At 36.4% G+C, this 23711-nt stretch overlaps 1 protein-coding gene across 1 annotated transcript in view; it reads right to left on the bottom strand.

Moving 5' to 3' along the window:
* LOC109535662 (carbonic anhydrase-related protein 10) overlaps positions 1–23711 on the bottom strand; it is an 81378-nt gene that overhangs the window by 56114 nt on the left and 1553 nt on the right. Inside the window, exon 2 of the mRNA XM_048660575.1 lies at positions 17492–17539. Within this exon, the coding sequence (XP_048516532.1) occupies positions 17492–17539 (48 nt within the window). The remainder of the gene's footprint in view (positions 1–17491; positions 17540–23711) is intronic.

Here is a 23711-nt window from a genome sequence, read left to right as displayed (position 1 = left end):
AGAAATAAAAATAATGTGCTACGCTGATGATGCAGTGATAGTCTCCGAGGATGAAGACAACCTACAAAGACTCTTATATAAGTTCGAACAAACTACAAATAAATATAAAATGGAAATATCTACCCGGAAAACACAATCGCTCACTATATCCAAAGAGCCCCAAGGATGCAATTTCACCGTTTACAACCAAAGTGTAGAACAGGTGATGACCTTTGAATATATTGGAGCAAACATCACGAGTAACAGGAATCTAAATGAGGAAGTAAGGAATCAAACATCAAAAGCCGCTCTAATATCGGGGTACTTACGAGACATCATCTGGAGAAACAAGCACATGAGTATAGGGAATAAAGTCAGAATCTACAAAACGTGCGTGATACCAGTGATGACATACGCCGCAGAAACAAGAGCGGAAAACACAACAACCAAACGCTTGCTAAGAACAACAGAAATGCGAGTCCTAAGATCCATAACAGGACACACACTATACGATATGAAAAAGAGTGAGGAAATTAGAGATACCTGTAAGGTTTCGGATGTTGTAAGATGGACCAGAGCAGGGAGAAGAGCGTGGAGAGACCATGTAGAGAGAATGGCCAACGACCGAATGGCAAAAATCGCCAAAGACCAAAAACCTAACAGCTCAAGACTCCCAGGAAGACCACCGAAGCGATGGTACGAAAGCTGGACATCAGCATCCCAGGACTAGGAAGTTGAAGAAAAACACAGGAGTCCTAACGTACGAGCAAGAAGAAGAAGAATATTTTTTTTAGTTAGAATACAGATACCTCAGGTAAACTTCCCACATTTTTCCCACATTTTTTTGCTGGCACATTATGAGAATTACATGCGAAATTTGATAACGAGTTCGGGATTGCCTTGAAATCCCCCATACGTGTTCGAAAAATGAAGAGCTTATTTCAGCTGTTTACATTAGGCGAATGTGTGGGCAGCACGTTTTGCGACTTGTTTATAATAACATGTGGGTTTTGCGAACGTGGCGATCATCCCGCAATAAAGACCGAACAATGAAAGCCTTGGAAATTATTATAATTTTGATGCAATTGATTCCGCGGTTTAGCAACACTTGATTTTTAAAGCCGATCTGAAACTATCCATAAATCTACCGCAAATTATCGTCCCAGATGATGCAATGATTTTAGATTTAGCCAATAAGTTGGTGTCAGTTTCAACGCAAAGTGGATTTAATTTTCCATTAAAAGTCAAATAAACTCCAGAAAATATTTACGATCCGATTAAAATTCGACTTTATTAAATACTTGGAGGCCGCTCCCTCTACTTCCACCTCTAAATCATTATTTTCCCGGATGATTTATCGTCTTTTAAATGTGAAATGTTAAACTAGAAGAAAAATCGTGGCCAATTCCATTATGGAATGTTTAATACTGAACCGTCCGTTGCCTTACGCAGCGAACTTGGAACTTAATTCATTCGGGTGCATGCTTCAGTTTGATGTATTTTAGCGATCACAGGAATACGCGATTTCAACAAAATGGAAATTTAAACAACGGAGACTTTTGAATAACACCTAAGTTACGTTCAATGCGCACAAACTTTGTTATCTCAGGCAAAGTATGAGCATCCCACTACATCCATTCATCATTGTAAAGCAAAACCCATTAAATCTAAACTTCCTCTCTATTTGGGAAAGTTCATTAAAAATTTCACTTCTTAAACTCCATTTGCCAGAGCGCATCCATCCCCGTTTTCCGCTCAGGATACCCTATTTCCATTTCATTTTTCCATCTCTTACGCGAATTTCCAGAGGTTATAAATTATTTTGCCGTGTTTATGCCTTCAACCTGATTTACCTGGGCGCATGAAAGTTGGACCTAAAAGTTTCGTTTATTCAAATTCATTAAAATAGAATAAATCATTCGGGTGCCGCTTCGAAAATTAAGATTAATAGTTCTCTTGGGTGTATCCCAGACGTCTATCATTTTATATACGTCTCTGAATGTTTCGCTGCTTCGAAGCTCAATGGAAGTTCCTTCGTTTCGTACAACAAATATACCATATAAAATAGAGCTTAAAAGCTTTACTTCCATAAATGCATTTATTTCGGGAATACGTGGAAGCTAATAAATGTCATATTTACTTGAAATATTCATTTGCCATACATTTTCACGCCGATTTATACTGTTTCCATTCTTCCAATATTTAGAGCGGGCATTAATTCAACGAACTGCCAGACGGTTCTTAAATATTTATGGCAAATGATGCAGTTACCAGTTGAATAGACAAATTCAACAAATCAAAAAATGTATGGGAGAACGTAACAAAAAAAAACAGTTATAATTGAAAAATCAATGAAAAGGCAATTTTCAGACGAAACACCCAAGGAAAATCAGCCTCAGCGACATAGAACTTACTTAAAAAACTTCAGTTACTTCATTTGTGACTCTCAGGTAAACTCAACACCCTCCACAGCTCTTTTATTCGAATTTATCCCCTAAAGCCTGCCTGAAAATACATATTTCTGCTCATCCGGTTTTTCAATACAATTTACCGTTTCGAATCGGCCTGCCTAAAAACAAAAGGCCCGCCTCACCCTATCTCAGGGCGACAATGAAGTTATTCCGTTAAGTAAATAGCGCTATTTTCCCGATCCGAATTTTTCAGCGAATAAGTGAGCAAACGGTTCCTTTTGGATCGTGATTGAAAGAGTGCAGAAGACAACACAAGCATATTTGATCCAAATTTTCAATCGGAGTTTTAGGGTTTAGAGCATTAAATAGAGCGTTAAAAACCAGGAAAAATCAGAGCAAATGTTGAAGTAGCTGTGATGTTCGAATTAAAATTGGAAACTTAAAAAACACTTGCTGGTTTTAAAGCTCTCGAGAAGAAAATTGGCTAATTAATCTCTCACAACTAAGTTTTCTCGTCTTAGCGAAACTACAAATTATAGGAACAATATTCGTTCTTAATTCTCACCAACCATCAATATGTTTTTCCGTAACTTCCGTTTGGACCTCATTTCATTGCACTACTATTTTCGCTCAGCAGCCCATCACCAGGGCATGTTGAAGGTGAACTAAGAAGAGTGAAAAAAACCCTGAAAGGCAGGAGGAGGATGGGACAAAGTCCGACGACTCAAAGCTGTTGAGATCAAACAAGATCGGGCCAACCTCGTGCTTGGAATGCCAGGCGAAATTCTTGCAATAGTGACGACTTTATGGTCCCGAATCCTGCGGCAAAACTGCTCTCTGAAGAGGTAGTTAAGTATGAATTTTAGTGCATGGATAGTTTAGCGATGAAAGCAAACAGCCCCTTTTTTCCCACGTGAATTTTTGTTATCAAAAAGTTTGATTTTTTAGGTGTTAACTATCAGCCACGACGCTGCAATAAAAATATCCGCTTGCCCTACTCATAAGAGTATATAAAAATAAAATTCCGCAACGCTTTCGCGATGGAAATCACGTATCTTGCTAGTTTACAGCCGGGCAAAAATCTGTAAGAGTTTTTTTGTTGTGTTTGCCTAAAAGCTTTGAGTACAGTTGCCTGCTTTTAAATTGAAAGCCGTTTAAAAGAAGATTTTTCGTCTCGAAGCAGCAGCGCAGCAGCAGGCAGTGATAGAATTAAATTAGCTTTCGTGTGCTCCATCATGTGCCATGTTTTACGTTGCACATATTCAATTTGTTTAACTAAACTGAGTTCCTTGTACAGGTAGGCCGCTCAGGGAAAAATCCAGGTGCTTTTCAATAGAAATTAGAACGAAATCTGTGGATCTCTGGAAATCATATAAAGCAAACATTTTGTAATGCTGTAAATATATCACGAATGCAAACTAAGCGTGCAATCAAACAATCCAGCGGGACGGGATATTTTGTAAACGTAATTGAAAAATAGTCATGTCGCCGCAACGGAAATCCGATTATCAGCCCGGACGGGGTGAAAATCGAAATTTTAATTGATGTTAATCCTGCCAGGAAATATTTGCCGACCAGATTAAAATTATGGTTTAATCCCTTATACTCGATAAAAACAAGATTGCCCGCCGCTATTTTGGCGGAACGTATGCTATTTATTTTCAAATTGAATTGCAGCAGTGTGAAAATAAGCGGAATAACGTGACGCATTGATTGATTATACTATGAGCTACAAGCATGCTTTTCTGCGTTCAATTGTGCTAAAAGCATTACAGAAATCGTCAGGGAAAAGCCGTAAATTTTGCCCAAAAACTCGAATTGTGGAAATTTTGGTTTCACTCTGATAATGAGATCGACTCAAGTAACTCCGATCAGGTTTCCAATCGCTAGCAAACACCTCTAAAACATCACTGCCAGTCGATCAGTTCACGTGTCTTAAATTTATTAAAAATCAATTAAGTAGGGGCGTATCAATTTAATTAAATGGATGGGCTTGTCACTCTTTTAAATTATTCCCGGCAATACATTTTCCTAAAGACATGCTTTCAGCGACGCATCATTAATCATTCGGGTAAAGACTCATTGTTTTTCTCGACCTTCTTTCCAATGCCGACCTCTCGATAAAGACCCGGAATATTGGCCGGTTTATTAAATTTCGTTAGTTTTTCCGTCAACGAACTCCAATAACTAAGTTTTATGGCATATTACACTGTTCAAATGGGTCGTTTCAATTGGAATTGCTTAATTTACTGTCACTCTGTCGAATATAAAATATGAAGCACGTTTCTGTAAAGCGAATTGCTTACTGAATTGTACATAGTGTTTCATAATGATTTTCAAGTATTTATGATTTTATTGGGGGATATTCGAGAACGGTTTTTAATATAACAATCTGGGGATTATTTATTTAGGAAAATAAGAGTACAGGCTATTTTACTAGTCAAAAAAACAATTTCATTATCCTTTTCAGTTGGCCAGTTCAAAGCAAATGAAACGCCGCTGGCAAAACTGTGGCTGTACCATAGGGTAGTATGCTCGGACCTATTTTGTTTATAGTCTTTATGAATGACATTAACAGCGAATATCTTACCCCAAATTTTCTGCTAACGGAGTATGCAAATGATACAAACCTGCTAGTAGGAGGAAAAACAATCCCTAAACTCGTGGGAAATGCCACTACTTTGTTTACATCGGCAGAAAGGTGGTTTGGAAAAAATGTCTATAAAGAATGAATAAAGAAAAAACAAACACATTACTGTTTAGAACCAAATTAAATAAAAATCAGAAACCAGATACCATTGTTGTTGAAGGGCTACAAATTGCAGTAGGTAGTAGCACAAAGTTTTTGGGGATTTATATTGATGAATTTTTAAACTGGTCTTGCCATATTGATTACTAAGAAATTAGTAAGAAACTAAATAAAATCTGTTTTTGTATCCGAAATGTTTCAATATACCTGAATGAAACGGCACGCAAGGCCCTGTATTTCGCAAACTTTGAAGGAACACTTAGGCAGGGAATAATTTTTTGGGCGAGTAGCTCGAGGACTCGAAATATATTTACAGTACAAAAACGTATACTAAGGACTATCTACGGAATGTCTCCTTTGCAGTCTTGTCAAGGGGTTTTTAAATCAAAGGGTGTTTTAACTGTGTACGGTCTGTACATTTTTGAGGCAATATTATGTGTTTTTAAGAGTATATATTTACACGATAACAACGTTGACCAGGATCATAGCACCCGCACGGGAAACATTTTGTATCCAACACACAGACTAACACTGTCTGAAAAGAGTCCGTACTATATGGGTATAAAATTCTTTAATAAACTAGAAAACAACATTAAAAAAGTAAGAGTTGAAAAATTGTTTAAGAATTTATTAAAACAGATGTTAATTGAGTTAGAGCCTTATACTATTAGAGACTATTTAAATATGTAACAACACTACCTTTTAGTATAATGTGTCCTTTGTCAATTGTTTTTTAACGCCATTTCATTTTGTATTCTTTACACATGTGCATGTATCAGAATGTAATTTGAAATAAAAAAAAAATTAAAAAAATAACACAGCAAATGTTCTCGCGGCATCGGACTTTTCGGGCACAAGATCAGAAAGCTTATTAAAAACGCGCATCATTAGGCGCAATAACTGAAACTAGAGTGAAGACACTCCAGTATCCAAATAGCCAGATATTTGCTGGCAAAAGTGTCCCAGCGGGTTTGTGGTCACTTTTTTGCTTGGAAGACACTAAATAGATCTAATTTTCTACGTGAGCAACCCGCAGATCTACGTTGTGTTTTTTTGTAGCAAGCAAACTGATTCTGATGCGAAAGGAAAAAGAAAGTGAAGGTGGTCGCAACTGAAGAGCTTAAGACACACTGACTTATAAGCAACGGTTATGAACGAGTTATTGAGACAAAAACAACCACTAGAACCAAGAACGAAAAACCATTGAAATTATTAAAACTGTTTGAAGTTGCTTCAAATTTGTTTCTCAAAGTTTGAAGGAACTTAAAGAAAGTCTACAGATTTTGTTTGATCAACATTTGTACCTGAAAATGTTTTTTCGCCATCAAGATGCTGTATGAGATTCAAACATTCTTGTACTCAATGAAAACTGATTTGGTGAAGTGTGCTGATACAGTAAAGTTGAGCAATTTTGCGATGAAGCTCATGTAATGAAAGTAGCCATTTGAACTCAATTCAGTAACTAAATGTGGTGCCTTACGAAGAAATCAACATGTAAATTTAATGTTTTGAGAATCTTTTTTTCCTGGATTTCTGGACGCGAAACCCATCCAGAGCGATTTTGAATGTCAATTTGAATCATTCTGACATGATCGCTGCAAACAACGAATCTCCCGATGAGGACATTTTTTCACGCGAACCTGGAAAGTTCCAGCGATAAAACTTGGAATTATCGGCGAAAATTGAGGTCCTTCGGGTCTGTCAGCGACAGAAGCTGAGGTATCGCTTTGCCTCATTTAATATGCATAAACATTGGCGGGAACGGTCCGGCATTGGGCGGCTGGTGTCCGCCCGTCACCTTCTCATGCATTATTCTGAGCCGAAGGGAAACAAGAACAGCGACGCCATCTGCGCCCTTCTGTCATGTAAATTAGCTGATTGCAGTATAATTTAGTTTCTGTATTTGTATGGTTATTGCATAAGCCAAGCAGCCCCGGGGTAACCGGTCCAAGTTAATATAGGCAACTGGCTGCCGGCAGAACAAAACAAAGTCCATCCAGAAGCCGTTCCGCTGTTTAGATATTCCTTCTGATTTGTTTCCCTTGACGCGGACCTGCTTGGGGATCTTTCCGGAATATGATTGAGCACCAACCTGCATACGAAATTTTTCCTGTTTCAGTTTCAGTATGGAATGACTAGTGACTTGGATGTTGGATGAGCAAACTCTACATCAGCTACATAGTTTCAAATTCAAATTCAAATTCAAATTTATCAAACGGAAATAATCCATGGAGAATTATACAATGCGTATAAAAATATTAAAATACAATAAAAATTACCATATAACAATAACAGATAAATAATCAATAAATAAATTACATGGGTACCTTCAGCTTTAGTTCGGACTTAAATGCTGCGAAAGAAATATAAAAAAATTACAAATCTAAATTGTTAGCAGTCCTGCATACTATGTCGATAATCCTAAAGTGACTGTAATTGGTGTTATGAGTTGCCAAGTAAAATATAGATTGACTTCTGACCGTTCTCTTAGGAACATGGAAATTCAATTTACTGAGCAAATAAGGGCAATTTATATGGTACTTAATTAATTAAAATAAAAATATCATTTCACTTTCCAATCTTCTATGTCCAAGCGTTTGAATTTCTAATTGATGTCGTAATTGTTGGTAAACCAAATCATCTAAAGGTATAGATGCCGTGTAGGCGCAGTATCTTAGAAATTTATTTTGAATACTTTCTATCTTATTTATATGTACATGATAACTAGGCGACCATACAATATCGGCATACTCCAAGCTACTCCTGACACAAGACATATACACCACTTTTATACATTCAACACTTCTGAAGTCTTTAGTTGTTCGCTTAACATATCCCAACATTTTTAAGGCTCTATTTTTGGTAATATCAATATGGTAATTAAATGAAATCTTAGCATCAAAGTACACACCCAAATCCTTTATACAATTCACGGATTCCACTTCAACTTGTTTTATCATATATGAAAATAAAATTATCTGTTTTAGACGGGAGAACCGCATAACATTGCACTTAGAGATGTTCAATTGCATAAAATTTACTTCACACCAGTTATTCAGAGCATTCAAATCCGCTTGTACATTTAAACAATCATCAGTACAGGCTATTCTTGAATAAAGCTTTAAATCATCAGCGAATAATAAAAACTTACAATATTTTACATTAACACATATATCATTGACATAGCAATTGAATAGCAAAGGGGACAGATGTCCACCCTGTGGTACACCAGAGGTAACAGAATTTTTTTTACAGTTGTGTTGATTATTCAATATAACTGTCTGAGTTCTATTAAGAAAGTAACTTTCCAACCATTGACATAAATTGTCGCCAAGTCCCAAAGCTTTCATCGAACATGTCTCTGTGAAAAATCCATGTCATTTCATAGACATTTTACTTGTGACATCAGTTTTTCCCAAAGTTGGGCTCCATCGCACACTCTCTGGCTTTGAAGCAGTACATTTCTTGACGAAGAGTCGGCAGGAAAAGATTCAATATTCCGATACTGGCTGTTGCTTATAAAATATAAAAAAGTGCAAAAACTCAAAACAAGCCTGAGTAATCACCTTATTATGCACTCTTCTCGATCAGCTTCTCATATTCGGTTAATTAACTCCTAGTCAATTTACACCAGTGTTCAGTAATCCATTGGTTTAATGTGTATCTTACATACGTAGTAGGAACGTAGCCGATATTTATTTGGTGCCTTGGGAAAGTGTCAGTTATTGTGCTCTGAGTACCCTTGGAAGGCCCTGATCCGATTATGTCCAATATTTGTTCCTCTGTGTCTGGAACCCGAGCATCAATTGTCGTCCACTATCTTCCTGGAACCACTCTCCTCGTCCTTTGTTGGCGTGAGTTCTTTTAGCTTCTGCTATGTTACTGTAACATTTCCCCTGAATTGCTGATTGAATTCTATTCTTTTCACAGACTCTATGGTTCTGATTCACAGATCCTGAACAATATGCATCTTAATAACACCATTCACAACAGAAAACGTTTAAAAATCTGTATGGTCGCCAATGATTTGGCCTTGCATGTTCCTCAACCAATAGAGAACTAACTCGACATCATAGATTTTTACCCGAAACAATTAGGCCGTTCCATTTGTCAAACGATCCCTTTGAAGCACTTCAAAGAAGATCCAATTTGTATATACTTTGCATTGAAGTCAACTGTACAAGATTTAATTTATTTTGCCTGTTTTTCGTTCAAGCCGCCCGAACTGAACGGATCAGTATCCAAATAACACCTTAACGTCAATTATCTGGATTCCGCGCAAAAACAAAACACTAAAACGCAAAGTTCAGAAGTTTAAATGAATAATCCGGAAAAACGCCATTTAACACGAAGTGCGAAAACGACTTAGCGGAGCATCTGGGTGAAGCGCTGAACAGTTTTAAAAGTTCACGAAGATATCAAATAACACGAAACTTTGCGCAACGCTTTCATTTCATTAATTAATCTGAATAAAAATGTTAATGATAAAAGTTTTAAATTATCAATTTCTCCCGGTGAAATTTCTTGGGTTCGCATCGCTCTATTTGGAGCACGTGCGTTTCCCTCGAACTGCGTTTCGGTTATATTTAACGGAGGATGGCGTGATTATATTACGGACCTTTTCGGCGATAAAATAAAACCCGACAGATTAAAACTTACCTTTAGTGTCGTCCGGGATAAATTAATTTGCCAATAGGCGGTCAGTTGCGGCAAAATTATTGCATTAAAACATCTGATTTCTTAATCAACCTTAAACTGTCTGCACGAAAAAACTAATAAAATGATGGCCAGTTTTAATAAATCTCACACAGGCGGTGTTTCCGCTTCCTTTGCCTGAAGACACTCCATTTAGTCCTCGAAGAAAATCCGAAAGAAGTTCTTAATAAACTGCTGCCTACTAAATGCCTGAACTCTCAGATGGCATGATTTCTTAAGCCTCCTTCGTTCTTTATTTATTTCGGGACTTATGAAAAGTTCCGAGGATATCGGCTCTATTTGGTTTTTGCGCCAAAAGCCCCCTTTCCAGCTGAGAGGTAAAGTACACATCGGTCCCTGTCATGTATATCAAAACTCGGAAATTGATTTTCCCCATACAAAGAAGTTTCTTGCCCTGAATAACAGAGATTCTTTTATTGGCGCGATATTTGACTTTTTGTGAGACGTGGCAGTTTCCAAATACGTGCGCTAGTTTTTTTTGTGGTTCGAACCTTTGGGTGCGGGCAAAAATCACATGAATGACCACTCGAAGGACATTTGTAAGAGTTCAGTGAAGTGAAGAATTTTACATATTTAGCCGCCATTAGAAATCCTAAAAAACAATGCAAATATCCAAGTTTGAATGTGCCTTTCAACAGAATTTCATAAGAGTAGTTTCTTTATTGATAGTTTGCGCCTCTATTTTTGGTAGATCAAGTTTGGAAGAGTTTATCCTCAAACTGGCCATTCAACCAGCCTGGTATATTTTTTTGCAAAACTCAATGAACATTTCCGAATAGAAGTGTCACATTTCTCCATACTTTCGTCATCCAACCAGCAAATTGATATTGAGTGCTCAAGTCCCCCTTATTGAATAAAAGCGGAATAATATACATGTTCGGAAGGAACCGTACAAATTCCCCTGTTAAGATGAGTAAGTGCTTTCCAGTCAATATATTTGGAAACTTTTTTTGGCCTGAGTTCGAATACTTCAAGACTGATTTCTAGACGGAAAATGAAATTTATAAAATATTAGCGATATTGTGGCCACAGTGGAAAAGGCCAATTCAATTGACACAATGGCCAAATCAAATAAAGAGCAGATACAATTCAATAATTCGACAAGGGGCTCGCCGAGATATCGAGAGTTGGCTTAACACCGGACCGCTTTGAAAAAGGGGGGATTTACGTTTAAACTTACTACCTCTCTACGTTGCCAACTAACATAATCCCATTTAGAAATTGATTTTGTCTATCTCCGAGTTTCCTGCATCTGTAAGAAATTAACTTCTTACAACGCAATCGGTGTTTCTGCAGAATTAACACTAAGGAAGAACTTCTAAGAGTTAAACACAGGAAGCTTTAACCCTTTGACTGAACACTGAATGAGATGCAACAAAATATCGTTGATTGTATCATGCATTATTTGTTGTTCTCTGCCAGTGGCGTGTCCAAAAGGTTTGGCAACAACAATAAACGAAAAATATCGTTAAACTATTGCATTTGGCAAATCCAACAATGAACAATTTATATATCCATAACCACATTACCGCTCCAAATGCAATAGGCAGATGCACTGAATATAAAAGTGAAGTGCCTGAAGAATATACTGGCACTTAGAGCGAGCGTAGGAGCAGAAATTGGTTACGACTGAAAATATTGGGAAGACACTAAAACGCGAGTTTGTCTTTATTTGATTTCCGAACGTCTCGCGTCAGCTTTTCAGCTTTTAAAATTACACACGACATTTTCAACTTGCTGAATCGGTTTTAGACTTAAGATGGGTAGCACGGTTATGCCGCCAACAATTTTGCGTCGCTATGGTAGAAAATTGAACAGACAACTTGGGCACTGTATGGAAATTGGCCGTTCTATCCACCAGGAGTGTGTTTGTTCGACATAGTTTCACTTAATCTTTAAACTATCCTCGATATTACCGGGTGATAATAAAAAAATAACGACCAAATTGTCACGAATGTGACATACATATTTATTAAGTTTGGAAGTTTTGATTGCTTTTATTCGATTCTCCGTTAAAAATACTACAAATATGTTCAGTTTCAATTTCACTCAACACTTTTAAGCTACTTTATTAAGATGTCAAAAAACAGAAAAAAAATGTTGGCGTTACATGATTTGAAAAAGAATGCGATCGATTTTGAGTCTCTCTGAAATCTAACCTCCTTCGAACCATAAAGAAGTTTGAAGATATCGGCCAGAATCGTCAAGAACCAGGAGTTCGTCCGAGAACGTGTCAGGCGAAATCCGATAGTCTCCATGAGAAAAAATCGCGCGTGAGACTGCTTTCAATTGGGAATCAATCCGCCAAATAGCCAGAGAGGAGCTCAAGCTCAAGCGCTACAAGATCCAAAAACTTCAGCTCCTCACCGAAAGGTGCAAACCACTTCTTCGTCGCCACGCTTCCTTTCAGCGGGACAAAACCCTCTTCTTGGATAAGAAGAATTCACTGTTGAACAATCCAACAATCACCAGAACGATAAGAGATCCGAAAATTAAACATTTTATAAAAATTTTGTTAGATGTAATTTTTTAATAGCAATCCTGTAGCTATTTCCTGTTTCTGCTGATAACATTCAAAATTATCTCTGAGGGCACGTAAAGAAAAGTTTTTCGCGGCGGTTGCTTCGAACTGGTGGGTTTTTCGGGCTTTTAGGACGTCGCGGAAAATATTTTTTTTCCGGCTAACCAGTTTGTTTGGCAGATGGATGGGGTCGCATGTAAGAAGATTCCAGTTACGTTTATTTCTTTCTCTATCCCAAAAACAATACTTTTTTCTAATTCAATTGCAATTATACGGTAAGTTCTTCCAAAAACTCGATTAAAAGCGGGAAGAAATATCAGCAATGGCTAAACAACATACAAATTTCAAAAATGTAATTAAATTCGACTCGAGAAGAACAGTATACCTGGTACAATTTAGGGAAAAACTAGCTTAAAAACGTATAAAAGCTGAATTAGATAAATTAGGAAGCAACAATGTCAATGAGAAAAACGAACAGAAAACGGAAACAGAAAAAATTGAGAAATAAATTGTGGATATTTTCGAGAGCATGCAAAATGCTGATAATTTCAGTCAGTCAAATTGGATACAAAAAAAAATTCGAAAACAAAGTTTCGTTTTCGCCTTGTTCAATATGTAGTTTTAATTGTGAAAGAGCGAATGTGGTGGTTGCTTCGGGCGACACACCCCTGAAGATGCAAGCCAATCGTGTTTGTGAGACGTCGGTAAGAAATTCGTGACGACTTAAATGAGCGAAAAACTCGTCAGTGAGAAAATTTCTGATTTTTTCAACGGTAACTGAAGCTGAAGCAAATCACCGGCGCAGTAACTCGATTCCGTTGCTGGGAAAATGTTGATGATCTGTTTTCCTTAATTGTTTTCACATTTATTTTAACGTCAGTGTTCAGGCACTTTCTGCGAAAAATTAACAAACAAATTTTACTAGAACACTTGCGTCCTCGTCGCTTTGCAAACATTTTTGAAATCCGTTTCCAGCTTCGAATTTTGCACAAAAAACAAATATTTTTCATCAAAAAACGATCAGAATCAGCGAGGTAATAATACATTATTTGGAAAACTAGTCACCCCCATCCCTCTGGAGACTGTAGAGTTTGTTAAAAAAATTGTGGTCTCTTAGTTTTGACCGGTTTTTCCTTGCTTTACTTTCTACACAAAAACGCTCTATTTTTAGGAATTTCATTTAAAAATACTAACAATCTTTCTTTTACGCGACAGTTAAAAATTACATTTTTTAATGTCGAATTCGGGACGAAAACGAAAATAAATTTGTCTCGTTTTTTTCCGAAAATCATTAAGGTTTTCTGAAAAACCGATCACAAAACTAAAAGTTTTTAATCAAAAGCGCAAAAAAGACAAGGACAAAAATTCTCCTCATTCATCGTTTTCTCGGGAATTCCAGAAAACCCTTTTCAGCTTCGAATTTGCCACAAAAATTAGATAATTTTATTTAGTTTTTTAGCGATATAGTAATTACGATTATATTGAAAAAAAACGACAAGCGAGCAAAAGTTTATAAATTTTTTTTTCGAAATTTCGCCACTCTCATCGCTCTGAAGATTCTTAGTTTCTTTAAAATTTTAGGCCTTTCTAGTTTCAGCAAATATTTTATCAAGCGATTCTTTCTACGCAAAAAAAAAGGATTGGTTTTTCGCTTTACTTTAAAATACTGACAGTATTCAGGTATTTTCGGTGAAAAATCATAAAATAAATTTTATTGGAACACTCGCCTCCTTAACAGCTTTGTAAMAAATTTGCTAAAACTTTCTCAGCTTCGAATTTTGGACAAAACCCAAATAATTTTGTCTTGATTTTTGCCCTACAATATTTCCCCGAACAGAACAAGCGAAAGTTGAACATCTTTGTCACTGTGAATAATTTGTTTTTCTTTAYTTCGGTTTGTTCGCTTTTAGGACAATATTTTTAAACAAAACTTTCTCCAAACTGAAAAACGCGTTTTTTTCCTAACTTTTTTCGGTTCAGAACTGGTAAACTAAGAGTTTTTTTATGCAGAAAAAATTAAGAGATCGATTTTACCAGAAAACTCGTCGTCTTTATAGTTTGGTCTTCTTTATCGTCTTTTTTCGAATACCCGGTTTACCTTTGATGAAAATTATCTTGTTTTTTAGGTAAATATGGGAAGAACTGAACTGAATTGAAAAACTCACCAGTTGCAATTTAGTCAATTTTTCAATAAACAACATAATCGACATTCGCCTACGCCCGTTGAAACAAAGACCAACTGGAAGGAATTCGGAAATATTCAATTTTCCCGATTATTGGTCATCTTCAATTGAGCCCTTAATTAATTAAAACAGGCAAGCCACAAATGACTGGGAGGGCGAACAATTGATTGCGTTCGGTCCCTCTTCCAAGGTGAATTAACAGCATTTATCTTCTACGGTTATACGATTTAAGTTAAAGTTATAATTAATGCCTGAATTACGTCGTATCAGATTTCCCATTGGTTCGAAGCGATTTATCTTCGGATTACCGGCATTAGAGCTTTCAATAACCAACAAGGCTGGATTACGCGGCTTTTGTTTCCTGTATTGGAACGTCAAGACAATAATTGTTATGGCATGACCGATGGCCCACATGAAATGCTCCATTAATCAATTACTTTTATATCGGGGTGTATTAAATAAATCGGCGTCGGTAAACAATACGAATTGTTTCGCAATTAAATTGCACTTTACCCGAACGTCTGTTGTTAACTAATTGCAAAATTCGGACTGAATACAATAATTTCCTGCATTTAAATGGCATGAACTGCTTGTATGTATGTATGACAGTACATATAAATGTGTAAAGTGTTCATTTGGGACAATGGAAATAGAATTATGTTTACTTTTTGTTAAATAGAGTTTAGTTTCAATTAGAGTTAATGGAAACTGGCCAAAAATGTATTTAGTTAATGAACGCTTCATTTAATGGTTTTAGGATAGACAGACATTGATAATTTTTGCAATATTGGCTAATCAATTAAGGTTGTTAAACGATTTAATGGAAGGTTTTCCAAGAGGAACTAAGGACCGAGAATATTACAAAAAAAATGCTGGCGTTCAAACTAAAGTGCCTCTACTAATACAGACCAGGTGCACTTAAGCTTGTGTTATTTACATTTCCAGTCCGTAATTCACGTAACAATTGAAGAAGCGCTTCGTCGACTCGTCGACCCTTGTAAATATCTTATGGGCAATTTTCGTTGCAGAAGCTGCTTTCGGATTCAATCTTAACTGTTGCCGAGCACACGTGCAAAATGCAGCCATTCCGGAGGCTTAGCCTAAGCTTCCAGACACCGATTTTGCACCGTTTTCCTCTCGAGGAACAAATCTTGAGCACATATTCCTCGCTTTTATGCGCGATGTCTTTGGGGAGACCGGTAATATTTGACTTGGGGGATATTCTGTTTACAGGGCTAGTTGCAAATCAAGCAAACACCGGTCCGTTTGGTGGCTGCTATTGGTGGAGAGCTTCAAAGATGTTTTATCTGGGAGATTTTAGTGCAATTGTCTGTTAGAATAGTTGATTATGGCCCCCAGATCAACTTCATTGGTTCTCGGCTTCAGCTGCTGCACTTATTCAATGTTTCTTTGTCAGTGTTTATATGTGAATTAGTCCTATACTTGATGGACTATTTTCCAGCTTCCAGCTAATTTCCCCGACAATGTGGATGGGCCACACAGTAAAGCGATTGCAATTTTCTTTTGAAAATTGCACACTTTTTTGTGTGCATACATTTCAGCCAAAGCCGCACCATTCTAAACAAAAAGTCTTCCTTTGACAAATAAAACTAAATCTATCTACTAAAATGTACTGAATGCACATTTTTTATTATTTTTCTCAAGTGGAACACAACACAACAAAACGAAAAATTGCGTGAAAATCTAAGAATATCAGAGAACACACATAAAACCAATCCAAGTATTATTTGTGAATAATTTAGGACAATTTTTTAATGGATTTAACAAAAATTTGATTGAAAAAAGATGATTTAGAAGACTCTTCAACCGATTTCAACTTCATATAGCCATTTTCGAACTGCACTAGTTCAATTCGAAGAGGGACCGAGTGCAAATTGTCCATAAGATATTTACCGAAGTTGATAGAATTTCAGTTCAATAAGTTTTCCGATTTATTTCCAAGCGAAGCAAATAAAGGACATAAAATCCGGACATCAACTGAATGCTGAATGTAGTCTTCAAATATATGTGTTTATAACTAATGTTAGCAACAAAGGATCCAAATTGAAAAAGGTTAAGCATGCAGTTAAACTTTAAAGAAATTACGAAAAAAATATGTTTTTTCCAAAAAAAATCACTAACAGGTAACATGAACGGGGTCACGAATATTTGACAAATTTTTCGGAAGGGGTTTAGCAAAGAGTTTCATAGTAGACAAGGCGCATTTGGTGTTCATATTTCTTCAGGTAAAAAAATGCTTATATAATTCCGCATGCTTATTTCACAATTTTATGTTCAACTGTGCAATAAAATATCGATTTCAGGATGCACTAAACGCCATTCATTAATGATTGATTTCTTTGCTCAGATCCAGTTTTCAAACCAATATCTTGGGACAAAATGCATAGAAATCTTCTTTATTAGTTCTCAATTTTTGTAAACAATACCCGTTGGTACTTTGAGTTAGAGAAAAAGAGGAATCGCCGAACAATTAGGGATGGACTGAACTGTGGGCTGGAGTGCAAACATTTTCATTCTAGCTCTCAACACTCTAATTACTTAATGAGATTTACACCATGTATAGATCGACAAATAAAGAGGCAACAGAATCTGCAAGTTATTTTCCTGCTTTAATTCAAAATCGGCAACGTTGTTTCGCTAAGAGCCATCAAAAGCTCAAGCATGGATTATTCAGGATTTCGCACTGACAAGCAGCCAAATTACACCGGTGTGGGTTTATATTGCACCAAGTTCAATTATTTACAAGGAACTTGTAAATATATGGAACTGCTTTATATCACCCATCTCTCTTATGTTTATTTCTCGTCTTTTCACCCGAGCAATTTCGCTAGTGTTGCTCGAATCGAGCAAAAACTTGAGACGATTTAAGCGAACAAAATCATAAGCAAATATTATCCAGCAAAACACTCACCAGATATGCCGTCGTATGTCCACCATTCCTGCCAATTGTCGCAGTCAACTGCAAAGAAATAGAAAGAAAAATTAAGAATTGTACAAAATGTAACATCTTGATACATAAAACACAAAGCTTTTCTTAATCCCTATAATCAATTCTTCACGTACTGGCACAATGTTTTTCAAAAGTATCTGATTCCGGCTACATTTGCATTATTCCTTTGGCACGTCTTCCAGAATTAATCCAGCAACTATCTTGGGATACTCAGTTACGGCTGCTGAAGCTGTTTATCATCGAGAGGAGCGCAAACAGCGGTCTGAACTACATTCGGAGGTTCATTGGCTCCGTTTTATCAAACAGTCATAGTGGCGCCCAGACCAGCAAAAACTATCGGAAATGGGGGGCTAAAGTTGCAAAGAGGCGCCAGACGGACTGGCTCTGCTGCTCTTCCTGTAGTCGTTACATCTTTATGGATTGAGGCGGAAGATTCGGTTTCAATCGGGGTGAAAAAGCATCCCTCCATCGATTAATACGACGCTTTTATTGTAAGACTTTTAGATTCTGGGCTGCTTTCTTTAACGAAAATATTTTTAGGGATATTTTCCCGATCGTTCGGTGGCTGGATGGAAGTAGGTACGCCTTTATGGTCAGGATCCTATTAGCTTGAGGCATCGCATCGTGCAAGACGTGCTAATCAAGGCGTCGTTACTCGGGTCTTCTAATTTGAATTGCATACTTTGGGTAAATTAGCATGCTGCTTGACTGAGACCGGCATCAGGATCCCCGATCCGTAACTAATCTTTGCGGCAGCCGCAAGGCGTGAACCAAAGTTCACGGATTAAAATTTTTAAAGCGGAATTATCGAGATGGAATTCATTCATGTTTTACTATTAAAACTGTTTTTATAAACTTACTGTTTCTATAAACGTCGCCACGCGAACCTGCTCATTTATTGTCACTTTTATTTTCTCTAGTTATTATTCCAGCGTGTCGCCCTTAAGATGAAAACAGCCCTATATTTTATTTATTTTTTGAAGATTCGGTACAGAAGTAGAACGATTAACTAAGCTCAGTTTAACATTTCTTTTTCTAACTTCAGCCAAGTCCACAAAAGGAAAATTTCTGCACACGATGAGAGAAGGTGATGAGTTGAAACGCTTAGAATCTCCTCTGGATTATTAACTGCAAGAACCAATATTCACAAAAAGTGAATGCTTGCTGCGGAATTTTAGGTGACAGAATAGTTGGTATATTTTTCATCCCCATTAGCTTAAACGCTCAGCGATTGCTTAATTTTTTWATAATTTTAATTTTGATGTAAGTATCTTTTGATTTTTTGGCATAAGTCATGAATTGTTGCATTTTTCGTTACCCTAGTGTAAACTTCGGAATTTGCGTGAAAATTTAAATCTTTACTTGAATCTGAGTGTYCAAAGTTAAAATAACATTATGAACAACTTTTCTAGTGACTTTTTCTGATGATGTTAGAAATCATCTCCCTTATTCGCCAAGTCKCAATTGGCTGGGTTTACATCTGGAGTTAGAAATGGGAAGGCTAAATAAACGAACTCAGTATGTTCCACCTCTGTACCAAAACTGCAAATTCCTACTTCTAAAAATAAGTAAAATATAGGGGTTTGCATCTTCAATGRCATTTGCATTTAAATGATAAGTCATTTTGGCAATACTGAAAAATATTGATGATAAATGAAAAAAAGTGATAATRAAAATATTTTTAATAAACGCGGTCGTCCTGCTCCTTTTTAGTCAACAGAACAACAAAGAACACTCAACACTCCACTCGAAGGCTCAATATTCGCAGATCAATGGAATGTTTTTTCAGTGTATTATTGGTTCGACTTAATATGAATTAATATTAATATAAATAAAGTGCTGCGCAGATAGCTTGGTGTGCCAACCCAGCGCACCGGTGCACTAACTCAGTTCCGTTGATGTGAAAATGTTGACGACTTCTTTAAAACTTTTTTTAGATTCATTTTAAAGGCAATTTATTAATAATATTTTCAAAATGTCTTCAAATTTCTGAATTTTCCATTTTCCATTTCCACCTTTTAGCCATGTTACTCTTTCTTCTAAATGATCAATTTTATAAAGTTTCCCTTAAAAATGCTGATGATCATTAAAAATGATAATCTTAAGGTATTTTCTGCGAAAAATTATGAAATAAATTTCGAATCCTTCGTCGCTTTGTAAAAAGGTTTAAAATCTCTTGCCAGCTTCGAATTTGGAACAAAAATCAAACAATTTTCTATCAAAAAACGAACAGAATACGCGAAAGTTTATCACAGATTACTTGGAATTTATTAAAAATGCGTTTTTTTTCTCCTCAAAAACGCTCTATTTTGTAGTTTCACTTAAAAATACTGACGATCTGGAAAACTTTTACGCGAAAAATAACAATACAAATTTATAGCTTTGTAAAAAATTTACAAAAACTAACTTTTTTCAGTGTCAAAATCGGGACAAAAACGAAAATAAATTCCTACAGTTTTTTCCCGAGAGCCACTCAGGTTTTCTCCAAAACCGATAACAAAACTGAAGGTTTTTAATCGAAAACGCAAAAAAGCATTATTTTCTTCTGTTCTGACAATACTGGGTGTTTCAAGTCAAAAATTACAAAATTAATTTTGCCAGAAAATTTGCCCTATTTATCAGTTTGCAGGGAACTTTAGAAAACCCTTTTCAGCTTCGAATTTGCCACAAAAACCCAATAATTCTATTCAGTTTTTTACCGAAAGTAATTAGGACTATCTTAAAAAAACGACCAGAGACGAAAAGTTTACAAAAAAATTATTAGGAAAATTCGCCGCTCTCATCGCTCTGAAGTTTCCTAAAGGTACTTTAAATTTCCAGGTCATTCTAGTTTTAACAAAGTTTCTATTAAGCAATCAAGCAAAGCATCTTTCTATGCAAAAATCGCATTATTTTTTAGTTTTACTTAAAATACTGGCAATCTGCAGGTATTTTCGGTGAAAAATCATAAGGTAAATTTTATTGGAACACTCGGCTCCTTAACCGCTTTGCAAAAATGTTTGGAAAACTTTTAATAATTATTTCTAGGTCTTTTTCCAAAAATGTTTCCCCGAACTGAAAAAGTGAAAATTTATAATTATTTGTTTGTAACACTATCTGCAAACTGGAGTTTCTTCACTTTTAGGTCCATATTTCTAAAGAACACTGTCTCTAAACAGAAAAACCGCGTTTTTCCTAACGTCTTACTGTAAAATACTGGCAAATTGAATCTTTTATGCACAAAATTGAAGAGATCGATTTGACAGGAAAACTCGTCGACTCAATTTGGACTCAATTCTGTTGCTGGGAAAATCTCGGTTACTTTTTTTAGTTGTTTGAACAAAGTAGTAAAACGTTATTCAGAAAAAATGTTAATAACCCTTTCTAAGATGTGAAAATTCCAGTCTCGGGTCTCGTAAAGCGTTAATAAATGAATTATAACTCATTAACCGATGAGTTAGCGTTAACGCATTAACTCAGAGAGCGGCCACAACTCAATAGCGCAACTCAACCAAGTGTTACCCAGGCCTAATCTACACCATTCTTTCGTGTGACACGCAACTTTTTTCTCAGTGTGTCCGCCCACCTAGTCAAATGAAGAATCCCGCCATGGCAATTCAAAGACAACGCGCCATTCTTTCCTACCTTTTTAGTGTGTATGTGAATAAAAAATACGCAAATCTTGAAAACAAATTTTAAAACAAACTTTCCGCCTTAAAGAAGCGATTGTCAAAGTGTTGGAAGAAAAATGTTCTCCGCAAGGCCAGAATCACCTCAAAACTGGCGTTATCTTCTAATTAGGAAGTCGCACCTCGTCGTATTTATTCGGGGTGAAACCGTTGCTGAATTTATTTCCGTGACTTATACAGCGCCGAGGGGAATGCCAAAAGAGGAAATTGAAAAGTTATATACTTAAATAAAACTTGAAGCGTTCGGAATCGAAGTGGCGCTAGCGCAGACTTCTCTATCTCTTAGGGACTCCACTTACTCGCATACTAACGTAATAAAAGCTGTCTTTTATGGAAATTCTGTTTAAAGTTTCCGAAACACGAAACATCACAGAGAAGTAGAGGTAACTAAGGGTTTTATACCAAATTGGTAAAATTTGAATATACTGCCCAAACTGCCCCTTTTTAAGGGGCCACAGGCGGCTTTAGAAGACCCATAAAGGCAATTAAAATAGAGAATGCTAGTAAATAGTTGAAAGGAATGCTTCGCGGGAAAAGTAGCAAACATAAAAAAGTCTGGAAACTAATTTAGGGTGATCTTTCAACAAGCGAAATTTTATGCCAGTGCCGACGTTCATGCTGATGAAAAGCTGCAAGTTCAAAAATTTTTCAAATCGCCAACTGCATTTATTAATTTCTTTCCAAAATCAATACTCCACTAGGCAAATCAAGCCGGAAATACATTTTTATCCACGAGAGATTTGGGCCGTTGCAAATGCGTGGACGTCTATGAAATTGTTTTAACGGCACTGTCAATGTAACCGGAATATTTGGTTTCAATTTCGCATTCAAATAGGGGTTGATGACTGTTTTTCCCATTTTCCTGAATAAATATGTATCCATGCCTGGCTGTATTCTTCAGATGCCAATTTAATATTAACTCGCTTGCAAACAATTAGATCTGCAAGAACAAAACTATTCGTTGGTTTAAATAAAATACATAAGTGCAGTGGGGGATTATTTCTTTTAGGTCAGTTCAATCGGAAAGGTCACAAGCCTTGCTTTTTTTTGCATTTGGGGGTAATTTGTGATCACTTGGAGCATTCGCAAACTCTCTTGCAATTCAAGCGAACATATTTTTCAGCCATCGGCCTACTAAGCACGGTGCACATATCATATCATAAGAATCCGTAAATAAAGCTGTGGAAGAAAAATGAATTTACACGCCAATATCTGAGTGAAAATCCTTTAGACTATTCAATTTATTGTTTGAAGTGCTTCGCCCCATTTTCCCTTGTTAGTAATATTACGAGCCCCTATAAAATACATCTTCCTCTGATTTCAGAAGGGTGTAAAGTCGGCAAAACATCGGTTTATTGGAATATTGCCGTTCCGGCAAACAATTCGACGACGTTCGAAGGCAGTTTAATATAAAACGCCTGCAGATCCGCTTAGTCAACGAAGATGCCGAGAAAGGTCAACTACTGCCGGATATATTGGTTGTTAATCGCAAATTAGGGCGTAAAAAGTCCAGGAAACTGTCCAGGGTCTATTGGATTGTTGGAACGACCTCTATCCAGTCTAAAAAGTTCGTCGGAAGCGAAAGAAATAGACTCGACATTACGGCAAACTGACGGCCCTTCGAAAAAGTTTCTAAAATCCCGGCATTCGTTTTACAATTTGGCATGACGTTTTTGAATAAAGTTTATATTCGAAAACTGCACCCCAGTATTTGATTTGGCAAGATCTCCTCGGGCGCTGGATATTCTGTTATCGCAGTCACTTGAATTGAATTTCTTCCATTTGGTCTTGTTGCCTTCGCTGCTGACCCGGAATCCTTTGTTCTGACAGGGCTATATTCTTTTATTTCTTTGCTTCCTCTTTAATGAGAACGAAACCCAAATATTTACTCTGGATCACTTTAACTCAGTCGGATATGTTTCCAGTTTACATTTGCAGCATCAATCACCTGATTATTTTTCAGGATCACTTCAGGATAGTCAACAAATCTTGAGTTCCAAATTTGTCATTTTCAAGGATCGAATAGAAATAACTGTTCCGTTCCGTTCCGTTCAGGTTTCGGTACAAGACAACATTTTAAATTTAGGTTCCGGTTACGATTCCGGTTTAGAAAATATTTTCCAATACTGTTCAATTTCGGTTCCTTTCGGTTTTTTTGGTTAATTTCGGTTCCAAAATCTATACGGGGTGATTCAAAATTGGTGTCATTCCTTTTAAGGGTTACCCCTTAAAGAGGCTCACTTTTTTTCAATAATTTCTGGAAGATATCAACAGTTGAAAATCGAATTTCAACTTTTGCAAGCATTATTTTGGAAGTGTTCCATCTTTAATTGGAAGCATATTGGAATACTTAAGCATTCAAAAAGAAAAATTACGACCTTTGCTTCAAATTATGAAAAATGTTTATATTAAAAATTGTATATACTTTCCTGACTGTGTTTCAATTCCAAATCAAATTCATTCCTGGGTTTCAGTCATTTATTGTCTCTATTTATCAATCAAAATACGTTTCG

The sequence above is a fragment of the Dendroctonus ponderosae genome, unplaced genomic scaffold (assembly GCF_020466585.1).
Source record: "Dendroctonus ponderosae isolate FM_Combo_2020 unplaced genomic scaffold, Dpon_F_20191213v2 Dpon_F_20191213_1, whole genome shotgun sequence".
Classification (NCBI taxonomy): domain Eukaryota; kingdom Metazoa; phylum Arthropoda; class Insecta; order Coleoptera; family Curculionidae; genus Dendroctonus; species Dendroctonus ponderosae.
Note: the sequence above shows the minus strand (reverse complement) of the source record. Positions and strands in the feature narration are given on the sequence as shown.